The sequence below is a fragment of the Erinaceus europaeus genome, chromosome 17 (genome assembly GCF_950295315.1).
Source record: "Erinaceus europaeus chromosome 17, mEriEur2.1, whole genome shotgun sequence".
NCBI classification, from domain to species: Eukaryota; Metazoa; Chordata; class Mammalia; order Eulipotyphla; family Erinaceidae; genus Erinaceus; species Erinaceus europaeus.
The window spans coordinates 5687909-5703541 of record NC_080178.1 but is presented as its reverse complement, the minus strand read 5'-3'; the positions used below and the strand labels follow the sequence as shown (position 1 = coordinate 5703541).

Here is a 15633-nt window from a genome sequence, read left to right as displayed (position 1 = left end):
AATAAACAAGAAGGGCAACAAAAGGAAAAAAAAATAGCTTCCAGGAGCAGTGGATTCATAGTGCAAGCACTGAGTCCCAGCGATAGCCCTAGAGGCAAAAAAAAAAACAACTTATCATTATTAAATCAGTTTAAAAAATCAGTTTAAAAAATCAGTTTAAAAAATATCATTATTAAATCAGTTTAAAAAAATTCCTCCATAACTCCATCAATCTATGTATCAGAGGTATGTAGGATTCCTTCATCTTCTTTCTTCTCATGGGATCACTGTTACCCACAGAACAACTTGAGCCTACATAACCAGAAGGCATTTGAGTGTCTAAAGGATGACCAGATTTAGTATTTCCCTTCCAAAATTGTCAAAGAGTGCAACGTGTTTCTTAATGAGTTCTGGGACAGCCTGTTGGTCCCCAGAAAGGAGAAGAGTAACACTGCTTCACCACCGGAGGCCTCTGTGAGGTGCTCAGTTGTATGCCTTTGGGAAGCAACCTCTAATAGGGGACACCCGCCATGATGTTACTGATTCTTCCACAAGCCCAGGCATCTGTCACTTCAGTTCCTTTATTGCAGCAGGAAGAAAATGAGAAACTGAAACTCCAACATGGTGAAACCAACCAGAAACTTATGCAGCACATCTTGACTTGCAGAACATCTAGCCCTTAGCCTTTTTTATTATCTCTTTATTGGGGGATTAATGGTCTACAGTTAACAGTAAAACACAGTAGTTTGTATATGCCTAACATTTCTCAGTTATTCACATAACAACTCAACCCCCACAATCTTTAAACCTTTTATCTTGTCAAAATCAAATTTTTAAAAAAAATGAATTATGGGAAATAAGACTTCTAAAATTGAATGAAATAGCATACCGGACAGTTTTCTCTACACTCCATCCTCCAAGAATGTAGCTGATGGTCTGTCATCGCACTACACCATTACTTCTGGAGGACTCCCCCAGATAGAGGAGGAGAGACAGAGAGAGAAAGAGACTGAGAAAGAAAGAGACACACTGGCACTGTTACACCACTCTTGAAGCTTACCTGTGAAGATGCTGTATTTTCTCCTATCATCATAGCAATGACATGTCCAGTAATTTATGTTCCAATTCAAATTGCATTTGGTAATATGTAAATTTAAATTTTTTAAATATTTATTTATTCCCTTTTGTTGCCCTTGTTTTATTGTTGTAGTTATTATTATAGTTGTTATTGACATCATCGTTGTTGGGTAGGAGAGAGAGAAATGGAGAGAGGCAGGGAAGACAGAGAGGGGTAGAGAAAGAGAGAAACCTGCAGACCTGCTTCAACGCTTGTGAGCGACTCTCCTTGCAGGTGGGGAGCCTGTGGCTGGAACCGGGATACTTACACCAGTCCTTGAATTTTTGCGCCACCTGTGTTTAACCCACTGTGCTACCGAACGACTCCCGATAATATGTAAATTACATCTGTAGCCATAATAGCTAACTGGAAAATAGATGAAATTCATCTGCTCTTTCCCTTAATAAATACTTAGAAATCAGATGGACGATCTCAAATGTCTAATACCAGTCTTCACTCTAAGAAAGACAAATAGTATAAGAGTCTATGAGTATTAAGAATTAAATATATGCAGGAGGCAGGCGGTAGCGCAGTGGGTTAAGCACACATGCAAAGCACAAGGACCAGGTAAGGATCCCGGTTTGAGCCCCCAGCTCTCCACCTGCAGGGGAGTCGCTTCACAGGCGGTGAAGCAGGTCTGCAGGTGTCTGTCTTTCTCTCCCCCTCTCTGTCTTTCCCTCCTCTCTCCATTTCTCTCTGTCCTATCCAACAACAACGACAACAATAAAACAAGAGCAACAAAAGGGAATAAATAATAAATAAATATTTTAAAAGCTTTAAAATAAAAAGAATAGGACTATAAACAATTTTTTAAAAGATTAAATATATGCTAATGAAAGCAGCAGTGACCTCAGTAATGAGGAAAGATGGTTAACAAAATGTGTTAGACCAACATAATAAATATATTTACTATTTGTTATTTGTGGAATCTCTTACATAGAAGTAATTAACTCACCCTGAAAGTCTACACGGATGCACTGAGCTAGATGAATTGATATGAACATCATCATCATTTATTGATTTGGAGTCAGTTAAACACTTATCGAGGACAATTTTAAGCATTCCTATCATTTTAATCTTTTTCTATATGGTGGAGAAAAAAAGACAGTGTTGTTAAAATTCGTAAGCTCTTGCTGGCCGAGTAGCTTCACAGGCGGGTAACAGAGACGACCAGACACACGGCTGGGCAGGGAAGCTGTATTTCTTTATTCAGGAACAACGATTCATAAACTAAGACAAACTAATCACCAAACAGAACTCTGCTGTCTCTTTGCGGCGGCACAAGCACTCTCTCTTACTCTGGAACTCAGGAACTCTGTCACTCTGGAACTCTCGAACTCAGGAACCCTCTCTCGGGGTTCCTTGGGGCGGGTCCAAGTGGGCCGCGAAATTAACTGGACTGATCCAATTCTCTTGGCGGGGGAGGGCTAGAACAAACCAATGTAAATCATACGACAAGACAGGTTCACTCATTTAATCTTAAAGAGATGAATATAACTGTCTATTTCCGTCTCTTCTTTCACAACTAGGACTTTTCCAGATCTGAGCAATGGCTGTCAGCAACTGCACTCGGTTTACAGAATTCATGCTCTCAGGACTTTCCAGCAGGCAGGATGTACAACGTGGACTCTTTGTGCTTTTTCTGCTAGTCTATGGCATCACCGTCATTGCCAATGTAGGGATGATCCTGCTGATCAGGATGGACTCCAGACTCCACACACCCATGTACTTCTTCCTGAGCAATCTGTCTTTCTGTGATCTCTGCTGTTCCACCAGTGTCACCCCCAACATGCTCGCTGATTTCTTCTCTGAGCACAAAAGGATTCCATACAATTTATGTGCCATTCAAAGTTACATCTGGGGGACATTTACAGATGCAGAATGCCTCATGTTGGCTGTCATGGCTTATGACCGCTACGTGGCCATTTGCAACCCACTGCTTTATACAGTTGTCGTGTCCAGGAAAATCTGTACCCAGCTAGTAAGTGGAGCCTACATGGTGGGCTTGGTGGATGCAGCTGTTCATACGTGCTTTGCTTTCCGATTGTCTTTCTGCAATTCTAATGTCATCAACCACTTCTTCTGTGACCTGCCGCCATTGTTAGCCCTCTCCTCCTCAGACACCTTCCTCAATGAGCTGCTATCCTTCACCCTGGCTAGCATTATTCTGGTATGCAGCATCTTCCCCATCCTCCTCTCCTACAGCTGCATCCTTACTACCATCCTCAGGATGAAGTCAGCTGAGGGGAGACACAAGGCCTTCTCTACCTGTGCCTCCCACCTAACTGCCGTGGCCATATTTGTGGGCACACTCGTCTACATGTATTTCAAACCCAGCTCAAGTGACTCCATGGAACAGGACAAAATGGCCTCTGTTTTCTACTCAGTCGTCATCCCTATGTTAAACCCACTGATCTACAGCCTAAGGAACAAAGATGTGAAAGACGCCCTGAGGAAGCAATCAGCACTGGTTAAACCATGATGAGAACAAACAATATGGCCCCAGAGTTTTAAGCTCAGATCCTGAGAGCTATAGTTCACTCATTTTGATGTAGTTTCCTCTACTCTCATAATGCAGTTCTCCTGAATTTTCACAGTAGTTATTTTTGTTCCTAAATTAAACCTAAAGACCTCATTCTTTATCCCTCTGGTTGAATGGAGCAAAGGTTTTAATGGGGTGTAAGAGATCAGAGTTCTGGCTTCTGTGATTGCTTCTCCGCTAGACATGGATTTTGGCAGATTGATTCAGAGCACCATCCTGTCTCTTATCTTTCCCTAGTAGGGTCAGGCTCTGGAGAGGTGAGGTTCTGCAACACATTAGTGTTGCAGGGAAGAAGTCAGGATGGTGTAATAGTAGCATCTGCAATTTGCTGCCTGAAAAGCAGTAAGATATAAAGCAGGACAAGTTGTTTAATAAACAGGCACCAAAAGGTAAGAGTAGAGCAGATGAAACTAGGGGGTCTGCGTGGGAAGACGGTAGGAAGTCTGTTTTGGGTATGGTCCAAGGGCCCCATGACTAGTAATTTTTGCTTAAGCCCGATAGCCAACCTATAGGTGGACTCAAAGTATTGTCTGGGAAGATGGCATCAGAGTTGAGAATAGGACTAAAAACTACATTAGGGCAGAGAGTAGCCCCCAAACATGAGGAAAGTATGCAAATACCATGAGCTGTGAACCCCATCACTCTGATGCAAGGCCCATATATATTCATATCTGCAAGACACTTTCACCCTCAGCCTAGGTCCTCCTCCACCATCAGGCACCAGGATTTGAGAAGCTTCCTCCCACCCCTTGGCCCCTACAGAGTCCTTGACAACAGTCCAAGTTCTGTTTGTGCTTTCCCTTTCAGTTTTTTATTTCTCAACTTCTGTCCATGAGTGCTCTTAAATGTTCTCTTAGGATATTTTGGTATGTTTATTTATTTTATTTTTTTTGGTGATTTTTTTTGCCTCCAGGATTATTACTGGGGCTCAGTGTCTGCACCATGAATCCACTGCTCCTGGAGGCCATTTTTCCCCCCTTTTGTTGCCCTTGTTGTTGTAGCCTTGTTGTGGTTATTGTTGTTGATGCTGTTCGTTATTGGATACGACTGAGAGAAATCAAGAGAGGAGGGGAAGACAGTAAGGGGGAGCTACCGTGAAGCAACTACCCTGCAGGTGGGGAGCTGGGGGCTCAAACATCCTTACGGTATGTTTATTTTAAAGTGACACTTGAAAGTTCATAAAGTTAACCACCCATAAATTCAGGTTTCTCAAAGAACAAGACACCATTCAAGCCCCACATGGACATCAAGGTGGGGTCCCACAGAGATGCAGGGCAGGTGGGAGCAAATAGGCTTGACAGCATCACTGGGGGAAACTGCTCAATTTCATCACCTGGGGGACTCCATCATTACCATCTCTGCTGTGAAGAGACAGTGACATGAACTGTGACTGCACTGCAGAATTTCAGGAAATGTGAAAAATAAAACTTTCCCATTAATCTTGTGATGCTTTGAATGAATGTCTCTGGAGTATCCATTTCTGGAGTAGTTATTTGATCGTGTGTGTGTGTGTGTGTGTGTGTGTGTGTGTGTGTGTGTGTGTGTGTGTGTGTATGGTTTAATTTGTGCCATAGTTGGGGTTTCACAACTTGGGGTTATCGTTGTCAGACAGAGAGGCAGAGGGAACTACACCACAGCACTGAAACTCACCTGGTTTTGAGGGATCCATGCTTAAACTTAGATAGTCTGCACAATAAAAAGGGAAAGCTCCCAGGTGAGTGATTTTGATAGCAAGCTATGCTTTTTGTTTGATTTTATTTTATCTTATTGGTTTGGTTTGGTTTTGCCAAGAAGGTTATCAATGGGACTTGATAGCTGCATGACTCTGCCAATCCAAATAGCTTTTTTTAAAAAAATTATCCTTTTATTATATTTATAAAAAGGAAATACTGACAAAATCATAGGATAAGAGGGGTACAATTCCACACAATTCCCACCATCAGAACTCTGTATCCCATCCCCTCCCCTGATAGCTTTCCCATTCTTTAACCAATGGGAGTATGGACCCAAGGTCATTGTGGGATGCAGAAGGTGGAAGGTCTGGCTTCTGTAATTGCTTCCCCCCTGATTTTTTATAGAGTGTGAGAGACAGTAAGAGATGGAAGAGGAGAGAGGTGGGTGGGAGAAGAGGCACCTGCAGCACTATTACTGAGCTTACCCCTGCAGGTAGGAATGTGGGACATGAACTCAAGTGCACACATCTGCTTCCCCTCCCTTCTTCTTCTTCTTCTAGCGTTTGCCCTTCTTCCGTAGCCAGTCAACAGCGTCAGGTTGAGCCTGATGGAAAGTTTCGCGACCTCCTTTGAATCTGGAGAGGTGGCAGTCGTTGACTATGTGGGTCATTGTTGTTTTCGATGGGTTATGTTGTTTTCGCCGGGCTGGCTTCACGGGCAGGTAACAGACGACCAGGGACTCATAGTTGAGCTGTAGGCAGTATCTCTTTATTCATGCAGGACGCAGCACAATCTAAGACGAGCTAAGCTAAACTCAAGGTAAAGTACTCTAAAACTCACAATGCTGTCTTTATATATACTTCCCAAGTAGGGTGGAAACAGAATGTGACATAGAGAGGGTGGAGAGAAAAGTGACTGGTGAAAATCAGAGCGTGACAAAGAGGGGGCAGATTAGGCAAGAATCCTATCACTGAACCACAAATGCCCTGGAGGGAGGGTGGAACTTGTTAACAGTGGTTATGTAAATAAAATAGTGTTAAGCAGGGGAGATTTAAACCAAATGAAACAGAAGGGGTCTCATGCATACCAACAATTCCCCCTTTCTTTTTAACTAATGGCCATTATGGGGTGAACAGAAACGTATATCGTACAGGCATTTTCAAAAGAACTGGCATAAGACATGGAAAACAAAATAGACGAGCAGCAATAACCAGCGTGATGCCAAGGGGAGCTTTTCTTGCCTCAAAGGGCAAGGCCTAACAGGCGAAAAGGCATTTCTTGCCTCTGGGAGTGCTTTATGCCTCTGGGGGCATATCTTGCCTCAAAGGGCTTTTCCTGCCTCTGTGGGCATCTCTTGCCTCTTGGGGCGCTTCATGCCTCTGTGGGCATAACCTAATAAGGAGGGGGAGTTTTCTACCTCTGGGGAAGAGCCTGCAGGCGAGGGTACATGGTCTATAAAGTCTCAAGGCAATTGGCTGAAGTTAGTCTTTGAGAAACACAGCAGCATGTACCAGTAAGTCCGATGGGGGTGTCAGTCCAAAGTAGCTGACCACAGAAGAAAATGCCATGGGATGAAACTGTATGTCTGTCTCGATGGGGAATGTCGGCCACCTGAATTCTGCTTTTCTGTAGAGAGTGATCTTTGGAGTCTGTGAATCTGTTTCTTCAGGTCGTGCCAGGTCTCATCATTGGTTTCCGGGGGCGATGTCAGAGAACAGGATCCAAATGGATTTCCACGAATTCTATTTGAATAGATGCTTTTTCATGTGAAGACTTTGACAGCTGAAATTCACTTACTTGTCAAACAAAACTTGTAGCAGATTAGAAGTTTACTATAATTGATAACTCCATTATAATTGGAAGTCCTTTCTAGTATGATTTTAAGGTTGTTTAAACAGTTTAAACTCAATAAAATGTGGAAAGGTAAACAGAAGAACCACAGTTAAAAGCCTCAGGCATGAGAATAATTAACATAATCATTGCACTATCTGCCCCACCCATAACTCATACAGTTTTCAGGATTAAACGTTTCAGATTCATGTCAAGACGTAAAAGAGAAATCAAAGGAGGAAAAAAACAATTTTTTGGATTGTTTCTGGATGTCTCTAGAAATCATGGCTGCATCCAGCATTTTTTTTAAGTCAATGTCAAACAAAAATTCAGTCATTCAAATCATTCTCTTATGAAACGCAACTTGAACCAGATTATCAAGATCTCACCATGTAGGATTAAGAGTTCCCGGAGGCGTCCTAGCCCAAAAAGCTCCTCGAAATTCCATTTAGGGTGCTTCTGACTGTTCCTGCTGGATTGCTTCAGGCACCCATTTTTAAAAGTGTCTTCCCAACGAAGAAAGAATCCAATCAGGAGAGTAGAACTAACCACGTGTCTCCACACTTGGGAACTGCCAGGGTACTGGAGAATGCTCTTCAAATTAGAGTAGTCCTTCTCCATGGGAAACATGCGAGAAGAAGTCCAGAAAGTCCCAGTGGAAATCCCCATGCATATCCCAAGGTCTACGATCACAGTCATAAAGAACCAAACTGTGGCCCGGAGAAAAATGTAGTCCTTCTCCTCGGGAAACATGGGCAAGGGAATCCAGAAATTCCAAGGAGAAATCTCAGTGCATCTCCCAAGCTCTATGATCCCAGTCATAAACCAAAGTTCCCGGTCAGGGAACCAAAATGTGGCCCAGAGTAAAATGTTCCAGAGACAGAGAAACTGTCTCATAATGAAACAGTAGAGGCTTTGGCAAACCTCTTCATGAGTAGAAAAGAAGACCATAGTGCATAGGTAAGCAAAGTCTTCACTTATCTGGGAGTTGCACAGGTCTGGTCCCACGTTGTTGCGCCATATGTTGTTTTCGATGGGTTATGTTGTTTTCGCTGGGCTGGCTTCACGGGCAGGTAACAGACGACCAGGGACTCATAGTTGAGCTGTAGGCAGTATCTCTTTATTCATGCAGGACGCAGCACAATCTAAGACGAGCTAAGCTAAACTCAAGGTAAAGTACTCTAAAACTCACAATGCTGTCTTTATATATACTTCCCAAGTAGGGTGGAAACAGAATGTGACATAGAGAGGGTGGAGAGAAAAGTGACTGGTGAAAATCAGAGCGTGACAAAGAGGGGGCAGATTAGGCAAGAATCCTATCACTGAACCACAAATGCCCTGGAGGGAGGGTGGAACTTGTTAACAGTGGTTATGTAAATAAAATAGTGTTAAGCAGGGGAGATTTAAACCAAATGAAACAGAAGGGGTCTCATGCATACCAACAGGTCATAGTCTGTCTGTAGCCGCAGGGGCAGTTCGGGTCGTCTCTGGCTCCCCAGTGATGGAACATAGCGGCGCACTGGCCATGGCCTGTTGGATAGCGATTGAGGAGGGCCCGATCATAACGTGCCAGGTCAAAGCCGGGTTGACGCTTGCAGGGGTCTGTGATGAGGTGTTTGTTCTTTACCTCAGCTGACTGCCAACTCTGTTTCCAAGAGTCTGGAACAGAGAAGTTCAGTGTAGGCATAGGGGACCAGATTGGGTGACGAAACATCAAGCGTTGGACAGGGTGGGCGAAGATATCCGCGTATATTGGCAGGAACGGTCGAGCGTAGACGTGGGAAATGAACTTAGATGATGCCGCATCCCGACGAATATCTGGCGGGGCGATGTTGCTAAGAACTGGCAGCCATGGAGCCGGGGTGGAACGGATGGTTCCAGAAATGATCCTCATGGAGGAATATAATTTGGAATCGACCAAGTGAACACGGGGGCTACGGAACCATACTGGGGCACAGTATTCTGCAGTGGAATAGCATAATGCCAGAGAGGATGATCGTAGTGTGGAAGCGCTCGCGCCCCATGAGGAGCTGGCCAGTCTTGCAACAATGTTATTCCTCGCGCCCACCTTTGCACCCACCTTTTTAAGAGCCTATGAGCCCTCCCTCATAGGCTCTTAAAAAGCCTGAACTGGGGAGTCGGGCAGTACTGTAGCGGGTTAAGCCCATGAGGCGCAAGGACTGGTGTAAGGATCCTGGTTTGAACCCCCGGCTCCCCACTTGCAGGGGAGTCGCTTCACAGGCGGTGAAACAGGTCTGCAGGTATCTGTCTTTCTCCCTCTCCTGTCTTCCCCTCCTCCCTCCATTTCTCTCTGTCCTATCCAACAATGACGACATCAGTAACAACAACAATAATAACTACAACAATAAAACAACAAGGGCAACAAAAGGGAATAAATAAATAAAATATTTAAAAAGATAAAAAACTTAAAAAAAAAAAAAAAAAAGCCTGAACTGCTGGGTTGGAGAGACAGCTTGCATGGGGCTTGCATGTATCAGGTCTGGTCTCTGGCACAGCTTCTGGTCTCTCACAAATCTAATCAATTTATTAACACACCACACAAAATGATTTCATAAAATAACTCTATATTATTTTTAAATGCCTAGTGCTGATTAATATTGTAAGGATAATCAGGTTTAATGGCTACACATCCAGTATCTCAACAGAGTTACTATATCATTACTGCCTAAGTTATAAATTGAAAAAAACATTATAAAAAATAACAAAATAGTAACTATCTATTCTAATACTTTCTGGAGTTTCATAGGCAGAAGCACAATGTTTTATGTAGAGTCATAGGTTTGTAATTTTTTTTACATGCTTCATAATATGGAATTCTTTTCTGGAAAGCTATAATTCTCTTTAAGTAATTTCTTTTTTATTAGTAGTAGTTTAATATTGATTGTCAATTTTATAGCAGGTATAATTCCATGCCTTTCCCACCACCAGAATTCTGTGTCCCCATTCTCTCCATTGGAACCTGCATTAGCACTCTTAAAACCACTGCTATGGATTGACTATCATTTCTATAATTATCTGTCTATATTTACATATATTTGCCAATTTTTTTCTATCATCCTGCCTTCTCTTCCTTTCTAAGTCTTCCTTTCTACTGCTTCTGAGTGTCTTTATTTCCCCCCTCTTCTCTTACCTGGTCCTGAAGGAACTGGAGTTTAGAGTCCTCTGTTCATCTTCCCCTAACATTTAACCCTCTGGGAGTATAGAACAAAATTCTTTTGGGGATGTAGAAGGTGGGAGGTCCGGTTTCTATAATTGCTTCTCTGCTGGATATGGATGCTTCAGGTCAGTCCATACTCCCTGCCTGTTTCTGTCTTTCCCTAGTGGGGCAGGGCTCTGGGGAGGTGGGGTTCTAGAACACACTGGTGAGGTCGTCTGCCCAGGGAGTTCAGGATTAAATCATAGTAGCACCTGCAACTTAGTGGCTGAAATGCACTAATATATAAAGCATGACAAAACGTTTAATGAGGGAGTCGGGTGGTAGCTCAACGGTTTAAGCATGGCGCAAGGACCAGCGTAAGGATCCCGGTTTGAGCCCCCAGCTCCCCACCTGCAGGGGAGTCGCTTCACAGGTGGTGAAGCAGGTCTGCAGGTGTCTATCTTTCTCTCTCCCTCTCTGTCTTCCCCTCCTATCTCTATTTCTCTCTGTCCTATCCAACAATGACAACAATAATAACTACAACAATAAAACAAGGGCAATAAAGGGGAATAAATAAATAAATATTAAAAAAATGTTTAATGAAAAACATACAATATTATTATCATTACTATACAATAGTAATAGAGCAGATAAGAATAAGAATCTTAGGGTGGACAGAATCTAGGAAATCCATTTTAGGTAGGTTCCTGGGGGGGTGCATGACTGTGGCAATTTTTGCTGGAGTTTGATAACTAGACTGCAGGTGGACTAAAAATATTGTCTCAGGAGATGGTGTCAGAGTTGACAATAGGACTAGAAGGATGGCATACTGAGAAGCTGCTAGTGGCTTGAACTCCAACAACATCTGCTGGAAGAGAGGAAGGGGAAGCAAACATTCTAGAGGAAATTATAGAAGAAAACTTTCCAGACCTGAATAACAGAAAGGACATTAAGATTCAAGAGGCCCAGAGAGTCCCAAACAGAATCAACCCAGACCTGAAGACACCAAGACACATCATAGTCACAATGAGAAGGAGTAAGGATAAAGAAAGGATCCTAAAGGCTGCAAGAGAGAAACAAAAAGTCACATACAGGGGAAAACCCATAAGATTATCTGCAGACTTCTCCACTCAAACTCTAAAAGCCAGAAGGGAGTGGCAAGATATCTACCGAGCCCTGAATGAAAAAGGGTTTCAACCAAGGATAATATATCCTGCTAGACTTTCATTCAAACTAGATGGAGGAATCAAAACCTTCTTAGACAGACAACAGTTAAAGGAGACAACCATCACCAAGCCTGCCCTGAAAGATGTTCTAAAAGACCTCTTATAAACAAGAACATCACTATAATACTTGCAATATATTAGAGCAAATAAAAAATTGTTGACTAATGGCACTACAATACATTAAATACATAATATCAGTAGATGTCAATGGCTTAAACTCACCCATCAAAAAGCACAGGGTGGGAGGATGGATCAGAAAACATAACCCAACCATATGCTGCTTGCAAGAATCCCACTTGACCCAACAAGATTAACACAGACTTAAGGTGAAAGGATGGAAAACTATCATACAGGATAATGGACCACAAAAAAAGACAGGAATAGCCATTCTCATCTCTGTCACAGTAGATTTTAAATTAAATAAAGTAATAAAAGGACTAGAAAGCTGGATCAGGGCAAAGAATAACTCCCAAACTTTAAGAGAATGTATAAATACGATCAACTATCTATCACATCAATTGTACCCAGGGCCCATATCTATTCATATTTAGCATAAGAGCCTATATAACCTCCAATTCCCCGTCAGTCTGAGCTCACAGTCCATGGTCACAGCTGGGAACATTCTAAGCTGCACTCATTTCAGGACCAGTAGTCTTCCCCAAGTGGCTGAATAGGATGATCCAGCCTCCCTTCGAAGAGTGGTATAGTCCTTACCATTGCTAGTTCTTAGTGAGGGGGTGGTTAATATTCAGGTAATTTCTAAGAAATTAGTATACTTTAATGGTTCAAAAGCTGATTTCACTGACAGATTTAAAAATAAAAACTGTGTTCACAATTTGTTACTATTGATACTGCCAATACCAACGTATGACATTCAATATATAGTTAAGGCAAATCTCAAACTGCCTAAGTAGTCACCATTAATTTCCCATCATGAAAAGTGCATATGTTGACATTTAACAAATGTTAGGGCCAGCCTCTCCCTCTTAATGGCTATTATTAGTGATTTAATAATGATTGACAAGATTGTGGGATAAGAGGGGTACAATTCCACACAATTCCCACCACCAGAGTTCCATATTCCATCCCCTCCATTGGAAACATTCCTAATCTTTATCCCTCTGGGAGCATGGACCCAGAGTCATTATGGGGTGCAGAAGATGGGAGGTCTGGCCTCTGTAATTGCTTCTCCACTGGACGTGGGCATTAACAGGTCAATCAATACCGCAGCTTGTTCCAATTTTTCCCTTGTGGGGCAGGGCTCTGGAAAGGTGGGGTTCCAGATCTCACCAATGTAGGGTTCACCTTTAAAGAGGACAGACACCCTTAGTCCCCTTCTGCAGATTCTATTTTACTATTATTTTTTTTCAAGTGCTTCCCTTAGTCCTGCATATTAACTCAGGTGCTTCTTAGGCAAGGCTCAAAATTTCATAAACATGCTTGTCCCTCCATACCATGGGATCTTGCTCCCACTACTCACTCAATTTGGAGCATGCATAGCAATATATTGCTGGAAAAATGCATCATCTAAATAAATCTCCTAAAAAAAATCTTAGTGTTAAGAGGGAGTGCTTTCCAGGGCCAGGTGGTGGTGCACCTGGTTGACAGCACATGTGACAGTGTGCAAGGATCCAGGTTCGAGCCTCCAGTCCACACTTGCAGAGGGAAAGCTTTACGAGTGGTGAAGCAGGGCTACAGGTGTCTCTCTCGCTCTCTATCACCTTCTCCCCCCTTGATTTCTGGCTGTCTGTATCCAATAAATAAATAACTAAATAAGGACAATTAAAAATTTTTAAGTTTTTTATATTTTATTTTTATTTTTTTATTGTTGTAATTATTGTTGTTCTTGTTATTGATGTCATTGTTGTTGATAGGACAGAGAGAAATGGAGAGAGGAGGGCAAGACAGAGAGGGGGAGAGAAAGATAGACACCTGCAGAACTGTTTCACCACTTGTGAAGCGACTCCTCTGCAGGTGGGGAGCCGGGGGCTTGAACCCGGGGTTCAAACCGGGATCCTTATGCCAGTGCTTGCGCTTTGTGCCACATGCGTTTAACTCGCTGAACTACCACCCAACTCCCGACAATTAAAAGTTTTTTAAATATATATGGAGTGCTTTTCTTAAGAGGATTAAAAAGCCTTATGGTGTCCATTAAGATATCAGGGACTGGGGTTAGGGTGGGGATAGGTTGAGGAAAATGTATCTCCATGTCTGTATGTAATCTCTATTATCGCTGATCCTGAAAGATAATACCTTTCAGGCAACTGTTTATTTATAGCTCTATTGGTCTATAATGGTGTCTGAACCTGTGGCAGGAGCCATTTTTAAATATATTCCTTTCAGAATAAAGGGATTGGATCCCGAAAACACAAATCACTATGGTCCCCTGTCCCTGGAAAGAAGAGAAGCAGCACCTATGAGGTCCTTTAACACCAGTTTAATCATTAAGCAGCAGACTTTTAGTGATGCAAAGAGTAACTACTTAATGAATTAATGAATGAAATTTGAGTGTTTTATAATTCTATAAGCTACATTAAAATTTATAGCATGTAATAAACAAGGGGAGATTTAAAAGTTACGAAACCATTCATTGTCTACAGTCTGACAGAACATGGGTTTTGACGCCCCCCATCTCCATTGATGCTATAATAATTTTTGAGATTTGAGACTGAATCTTGAAGAAAACTTTCTTCCTTGAATGCTAGATATAAGAAATCTGACTACATGTAAATCTTTTATTCTTTTCACACAGGGTAATTTACAGTTTATTATGAATAATACGAAAGACAATGTAATCAAAATTAATTTCTATAACATTACAGGATTCATGAAAAGATTACAAGGTTCACTGTGATTCAAAACACTCAGAGTTCAACAGGAGCACAGTAATGATTCTTAAAATAATTATGTTAATGCATATGGTAAACAGCCAACAAATGCAACATTAACACAGTAAAATGGAAACAGAAGTTCTCCAAAGTATTTACTTAACATAGAGGTAGGTATACAGTGTGATCAGGTTAAGGAAACTCAAAATACTGAAATCATGCAGACATAATAAAATGCATAAAATATTAAGGTATTTAAGAAAACATTATAATAAATAATTTTTAAAAGCACAAAGTATTTGTATGATACACACACTACGTATTTGCTCATACCATTCACCTACTTGGTTAAAGCCAAATTTTATTTTTCATTTTTTCCAGACCATCTTTCACATCCTTGTTCCTGAGACTGTAAATCAGAGGGTTTAACATGGGAATCACAAGTGTATAAAACAACGAGGTCATTTTGTCTTGATCTAGGGAGTAGGCAGAACTTGGTCTGAAATACATGAAGAGCATTGTTCCCTGAAAGATGGCCACTGCCGTGAGGTGGGAGGTACAGGTAGAGAAGGCTTTGAACCTTCCCTCAGCAGAGCTGATCTTCAAGACTGAGAGAATAATGTAACAGTAAGAGACAAGAACTCCTGAGATGGTACTCAGTTCAATGAAGCCAAAAATGGTGAATATTGCCAGTTCATTGACCTGTGTATCTGAGCAAGATATTAGCAGGAGAGGAGGCACATCACAAAAGAAATGATTGATCTCATTGGAGCCACAGAAACACAAGCGGAATGTTAAACTTGTGTGTATCAAAGCATCTGTCAGTCCCACCAGGTAAACCCCAGCCATGAGCAGGTAACACACCCTGCTGTTCATGTTGGCTGTGTATAGCAAGGGGTTGCTAATGGCCTTGTACCTGTCAAAGGCCATGACGGCTAGGAGTAGACACTCAGCATCTGCAAAGATACAGAAGACCAAGAACTGCAGGGCACAGCCAAAGAAGGGGATTGACTTATGCTTGGCAAAGACATCCACCAACATCTTGGGTCCAATAGCCGTGGAATAGCAGAGGTCACAGAAAGAGAGATGACTGAGGAAAAAGTACATGGGTGTGTGCAGCTGGGACTCCATCCTAATTAAAAGGATCATACCAAAGTTTGCCAAAAGATTAATGAGATAAACGAATAGAATAATGGTAAATAAGATTACTTTTTTCTTGGGATGATTGGAAATTCCCAAGAAAATGAACTCAGTCATGGAGGAGCAGTTTCTCACTTCCAT

At 42.0% G+C, this 15633-nt stretch overlaps 2 protein-coding genes across 2 annotated transcripts; one reads left to right on the top strand and one right to left on the bottom strand.

Moving 5' to 3' along the window:
• The first annotated feature begins 2645 nt into the window (after positions 1 to 2645).
• On the top strand, positions 2646 to 3578 carry LOC103109594 (olfactory receptor-like protein OLF2). Its single transcript, XM_007518702.1, has one exon. The coding sequence runs from the start codon at positions 2646 to 2648 to the stop codon at positions 3576 to 3578; it is 933 nt and encodes a 310-aa protein (XP_007518764.1).
• Positions 3579 to 14700: 11122 nt separating this feature from the next.
• Positions 14701 to 15633, bottom strand: LOC103109595 (olfactory receptor 5W2-like). The gene has a single exon (XM_007518704.2). It carries the CDS (start codon positions 15631 to 15633, stop codon positions 14701 to 14703), a length of 933 nt encoding a protein of 310 aa, XP_007518766.1.

What these genes read in the sequence shown, in the direction of transcription:
- LOC103109595 (XM_007518704.2), bottom strand. Translation starts at nt 15,633, where the DNA reads ATGGAAGTGAGAAACTGCTCCTCCATGACTGAGTTCATTTTCTTGGGA.
- LOC103109594 (XM_007518702.1), top strand. Translation starts at nt 2,646, where the DNA reads ATGGCTGTCAGCAACTGCACTCGGTTTACAGAATTCATGCTCTCAGGA.